Source organism: Plectropomus leopardus, chromosome 4, assembly GCF_026936395.1.
Source record: "Plectropomus leopardus strain MGB_pleo_1.0 chromosome 4, ASM2693639v1, whole genome shotgun sequence".
NCBI classification, from domain to species: Eukaryota; Metazoa; Chordata; class Actinopteri; order Perciformes; family Serranidae; genus Plectropomus; species Plectropomus leopardus.
The window spans coordinates 546501-552500 of NC_142179.1; the positions used below are offsets into that span (position 1 = coordinate 546501).

The 6000-nt window shown below is 39.7% G+C and overlaps 1 protein-coding gene across 4 annotated transcripts in view; it reads right to left on the bottom strand.

Moving 5' to 3' along the window:
* Nucleotides 1-463: 463 nt before the first annotated feature.
* The window catches only part of LOC121944739 (far upstream element-binding protein 3-like), a 32520-nt gene continuing 26983 nt past the window's right edge, over nt 464-6000 (bottom strand). For all 4 annotated transcript variants that reach the window (XM_088076105.1, XM_088076104.1, XM_088076103.1 and 1 more), the window contains 2 exons: nt 5277-5374; nt 464-4330 (listed from right to left, as the gene is read on the bottom strand). In XM_088076105.1, coding sequence (XP_087932231.1) covers nt 4322-4330; nt 5277-5374 — 107 coding nt within the window. In that variant the 3' untranslated portion in view covers nt 464-4321. The remainder of the gene's footprint in view (nt 4331-5276; nt 5375-6000) is intronic.

Below are 6000 nucleotides of genomic sequence, written 5' to 3' on the forward strand. Positions count from 1 at the left end.
CAGATTCGAAATAAAGATTCACTCATACTTCTGTACTCTACTTTAATTTAGTCAGTATTTTCGCAGATTTGGATGAAACAGAGAAGAACCACCGGAGATCATGAGGTCAGTGTGATTTAGTTCAAACCAGATGTGACTGTAGGAGACGAAAAGGACAATTAAGAAATGGCAGAACAGAACGAAACATTAGCGAAACATAATTTTCTGTCTACATGTTACAATGTATTTACTGACCTCACAGTCCACCGCCGCCTAAAACGCTGCCACCGTTTGCAGTGAAGCTGCCACGTGTTGGCGGTATCTATGGCATCATAGAGGACACAAGGAAGTGTGAGGGAAATGGTTTACAGCGTCTGAAACAGACAGATCTGTTTTCAGATCACATAAATTCAGAAGAGATCAGGGTTTTTTTCTAGCTTTAGTGTTTCAGAGATTTTGGAGGAATAGATAAAAACACAGCCAGTCAGAAAGAATGAGCCTTTTTATTAGCCCTCATGTTAATCATCATCATCCATCTTCCTCTTCCTCGGCCACCGACAGTCTCGTGGCTCGGGTTCATACACAACTCTATCTGTCAATAGAATCTAATAGAAAAATCTGCAGGTTACAGTTAGGACGTCTGTCCATTAGAAAAACAACAGAAACCAGGAAACCAAATAGCCTCCCGTCACCCCTTCAGGACGAGGGGTCGGGACTAGGAAGATCTAAACCGGAGTGGACGGGCGATATCGTGTCCAGTCCTGGTTCTGGGACGTTAGGGAGGCTCGGTTTGACCCGCTGACCAGATGGTTACTGATTTAACAGTCAACACTGAGCCTGGAACTGGGGCTGGACACCAGGCCGCCGTCCACTGCGGTGTTTTTTAATTATTTTTTGGGGAGTAAAACCCCCTCACTACAGCTCTCCTCGTCACGGAGCGGCCACGCCATCGAGCTGCGGGACTGTTCAACACGCCTGCGACGATAACGCTCAGCTGTAATCACATGGTCCGATTACAGACGTGTTGAAAAATCACCAACTTTTCAAACGTGGCGAATTCCGGACGGACGGAGACAGATGGACAAGAAGAAATAGAGACAGTTAGCCTAGCAGTCTTGAGAAAATAACATACTCAGCTTCTCTTTGCAAATCGGTTAGACACATCATGTGAATTAAACAATATCATTTTTAACAGGATAACAAAGTACATTTTTAACTGGAGAGCACCCGCCAGAGAGTGGAAATTTACACAAACCATATTATCTTATCCACAAACTGAATATTCAAAACTGGATAAAGAGATTTAAATAGACCCCTGTACAGGAGAACTCATTATTATCGTCGTCATTATTATTATCATCATCGTCACACATACAAGAAGAAGCAGAACCACTGATTCAATATTCAACTCAACAGCCGCCAGATCGCCCTCGACGCAAGACAAACCTCTCTGTGGTCCGACACGACAACGCTCAGCTAACAAACACACAACGCTCAGCTAACAAACACACAACGCTCAGCTAACAAACACACAACGCTCAGCTAACAAACACACAATGCTCAGCTAACAAACACACAATGTTCAGCTAACAAACAGCGCTCAGATAACAAACACAACGCTGAGCTAATGCACAAAAATGCACACCACACATTCAACACACAACGCTGTCAAACATACAGCTAAAGCTGAAATTACACCTCTACAAAGATACACACAAACATCTGAAATTTATGGTGTTAACTGTGGGCTAACTAACAAGTCTTACAAATTCTAAGTGTGTTAAGCTAATTCTAAGGTTTACAAAAAATCCTGTTGGTATGTGTCAAAAAAGAGAAGCTAAAAAATACTTTCACATTCATACATGTATAAAATAGCCATGAAAACGTCTCCGAAATGACGTGTTTCGCAAATCTTGCTCGTTCTAAACAAGCTAACGGGTAGATACAAAATCCTGTTTGGAGGTGGGTTCGAAACAGAATCAAAGTTTGTATAAAAATAGCCGCGACATCTGCGAGAAGCATAATCCAGCCACAATATACAAATAACACACACACACACACACACACACACACTCACCATTCGACTAACACACAAGTTTAGGGAACGCAATACACAGTTTAGCTAACGCACATGCACCATTAAGCTACAACACACAGTTTTGCTAACGTTTACTTTAGCTAGCTTGTTCAATCTATCAGCGCAGTAGCTAACGAATATTCACTTTTGTGCCGTCTCGGGGGAAAAAACGCAGAGAATTTGAGAACACTGAAAAATTAAATAACTGAAAAGTTGTTGGTGTTAATGTTTGATAGTAATCGTAGGTAAATGGTCAAAAAGCCCAGATACGCTACTTTTTATTGTTTGACATTGTTGCAGCAATTTAACCTCGCTCACAAAAATTCAGCTAATGCATTCGTGCCATTTTGGGAGAATGGGGGGGACTTTGGTCATACTGATATATTCTGACTGTTTGACTATTTTTTGTTGTTTCACAGCAACTTTCTAACCCTAACCCTAACTTGTAAGATTAGACATTAGAAAGACCAAAAGTAAAATTTAGTTTAAAAAGTCAGTCAAAGAAAAATAGATTAATCTTAAAAGAAAAGGATTTTTTTAAAATTGTTATTTATTATTGTATGCCACCCTTGTTTATTGTTTCTTATGTTTAATGTATTTACTGATCCTCAAATTTGGCTTGTTTTAGTTTTACTGACAGTTTCATTTTAAATTATTACTGTTTTTGTGTGGAACCCAGAAAAACTAGCGAGCATTTAGTGGAAGCTAATGGAGATCCAATTAAAGAATAAAGACTGAAAAAAAGATACATAGCTTCTTTCATTTTTATTACGCTTCTTTCATTTTTATTACGGTTATTTATATGTTAATACCAGCGAAGGCTCAGTGAAGTCCTACTTTACTTTTCTTTTTAAATCTAAATGTGAGATGGCTTTAAGAAATTCACAAATCTCCAATTCTGAATTACAGCTAGCTGGCTGACACCAATGTTTTTCTCTCACTTTTACAAAATGTCACAATTGCTGCAAAGTTAAGTTCGTAAAACAACCAGCAGACTCTGCTTACAAACAGAAACTCATTCCATTAACAAAAATATGTAATGTGCATATTCAGTAAAAGCTAACTTACACCGCCAAGCTAACACATACAGCTAACGCACAAAGCTAACGCACAGTGCTCAGACAACACATATTTTCACTAACAGACACCTTTCAGCTCATAAAACACAGCTAACCGAAACAACCAACACACATTCATCCAGCTAACACACAGTTGAGGTAACGCACATCTTTTTGCTGAAAAACATCGTTTGTTCAGCTAGCTAGCACGTTTAGCGAACGTGCTAGTTTAGCCACTACATTGCTAATAGAATCAATAACTTCATTGTTCAGCTCCTAACACTTCTTCTACAAACAAATCGGCAAAGTAGAAATGCAGAACTAAGAAACAACAACAATAATAAAGTTTCACTTTGTAAGAAAATAGTCTTTTTTCCCCTTTTTTTGTAATGAAAGTTGAGGCGGGGAAACGTGGTGTCGGCTGGAGGTTTAAATCTGTGTAGGACACAAACTGTTTGACCACAGAGAGATCTGGCTTTAGACAACGCAATATAAATCGTCATTTATTCATCATTACATCATAAAAACTAAAGAATCACTATAGAGATACAGGAATAAGAACTATCATCAAACCAAAAGAAAACAATAAACGCGTCATTGCACCTCCAAGATGGCGACTAAACAGGTAAAATTAGATCGAGAACAAACAGACCCAGCGAGCACAAATTTAGTACAAAAAACAGTTTTGTCTTTGACGGTAAAACATTGAATTTCCATCTGACGCTATTAAAAATATTTCTATGCCAAAATAAAAAAAAAAAAATAACTGAGAGTCAACACACACAATCTGACGCATGCTTTAAAACATTATCATAAACAAAATAATAATAATAATATCTGATTTTCTTACTCAAGACTGCTAAGCCTTATACCGTTTTCTTATTGGAAAATAAAACTAGACAAAATATAGATTATACTGGATTTTTTTTGTTCAAAGCCACACTGATACATCTTTAAGTTCAAGTTTGATAAAAAATAAAACAAAAAGAAAAACCAGGTCTACATTGTGGAGAGACCAGAGGCTAGTCCAAAAAAATCTGCCCGACAAAATATCAACTTTGTAAGGTTAAAAAACAGAAAGAAAAGAGTTCGTGATTTTTCAGTTAATCCTTAGTTTTCTCTACAAAAGGAAGGAGGAAGCGGCAGAGCGTTGCTAGGAAACCCCGATTCGGTTGCCGTCGACGACCATCCGATGAGGGAGGAGCCTCTAGTGATCCTGAAGAGACAGGAAATTACATCATTGTTGTCATCATTGTCGTGTTGTTTACATGTTGTGAAACGTCAGAAAGTTTGACTGGGAAATCAAACAGTTAAGTTACTGTAAAATTATTCAGTATTTATGGCCAATTTCAGAAAAATAAATGCAAAACTAAAAAAAACTGACCAGAATTGTTTAAAAAACTCACTGCATTTTTATGTAAATTAAAAGAATATCACAAGACTCTCAAACCAGTGCTGCTCAACCTAAGGCCCACGGACCAAACTGGGTCCCCCAAACATTTTCTAATTGACAATAAAATTAAAGTGATTGATACTGTGAATTGATTTTGTCCTTTCAGTGTCCGTAAGGTGCCAGAGTGCATAAACAGCATCGAAACGGAGCCCTCACACCCCCCGACAGAGGACACAGCTGAGACACTAACGTCCTAAAATCCTTGAAATGTCCTAAATTCCTAGAAACTTGTATGGGCCTGCTCTGACTGGCCCCCGGCCTCCTGCCATTTTGCACGTGGCGCCAAAGCAAAGCAAGTTGAGTATTTCTGGTATAAACACGAAATAAAAAAGAATACCGTGTTTAATCCTAATATTTTCTGATATGACTGAGGTTCCTTTATCTGATTCGATTTATTGTTTTTGTTGACTTATTTAAATACATAGTCTTGCCGCTCCGTACCCTGATGTCAAGTACATGCCTGCAGCGTTTGATGTTTCCACTAAAGGTTGGACAAAAAGGGTCGTAGTGAGGTTTGCGTTTAAATTCCTCTTTGATGGTTTCAGCAGAACTCTTTTAGTATTAGTTTTTCTGAAAATACAGGCAAGACTTACACACAAGAACAATGGTCCGATGCACGCTGCTTAAAAAACGACAATGGCACAAAAAAGCGGGTCAAACGGGAGCCTGCGGGCGGCGCGGCGGTGCGCTGCAGCTTCCCGTGTGTTACCTGTATCTGGGCGGGGTTCCACATGTAGGGCTGCTGTCTGTAGTACTCTGCTAACGCTGCAGTGTAGTCTGGCACCGAACTCTGCTGAGACGACTGACCTGCAGAGACAAACATACGGACATCGGGACACGTCAGCGTCTCTGCTGCTCTTTAATGACCACAGTTCCTACACAAATCACAAAACTTTTCCAGGACTTTCCAAGGACCCATCTTTTTTCGTCTTGCCACACTCACCCAGCGCTCTTCAACCTGACCAGATTAAAACTGTTCAAACATAACGTCAGCTCGCTGGCGTACGTGAGGACAGAGACGGAGCGCACGGAGGAAATAAAGACACAGACGTGATGAACAAACATAAACAAACAAAACGTCTGACACACGTCAGAGCGGAGTGACGGCGACCGCTGCAGAAAATCAATCTGCCATTTTACACTCAAGGGTATCAGCTGAAGATCACTGAAACTACTCACTAACACAACTAAAGTCCATGACTCTCCAAAACTTTCAAGGATTATTTTACTAATTTCCAAGTCTGAATAATGAAACTGTGAAACCCCATGACTTTTCCAGGTTTTCCATAACCCTGGGAATCCTGAATAAGTACAGTACTAAATACAGAGTACCTGAGCAGGTAGAGTACTGAGTACCTGAGCAGGTAGAGTACAGAGTACCTGAGCAGGTAGAGTACTGAGTACCTGAGCAGGTAGAGTACAGAGTACCTGAG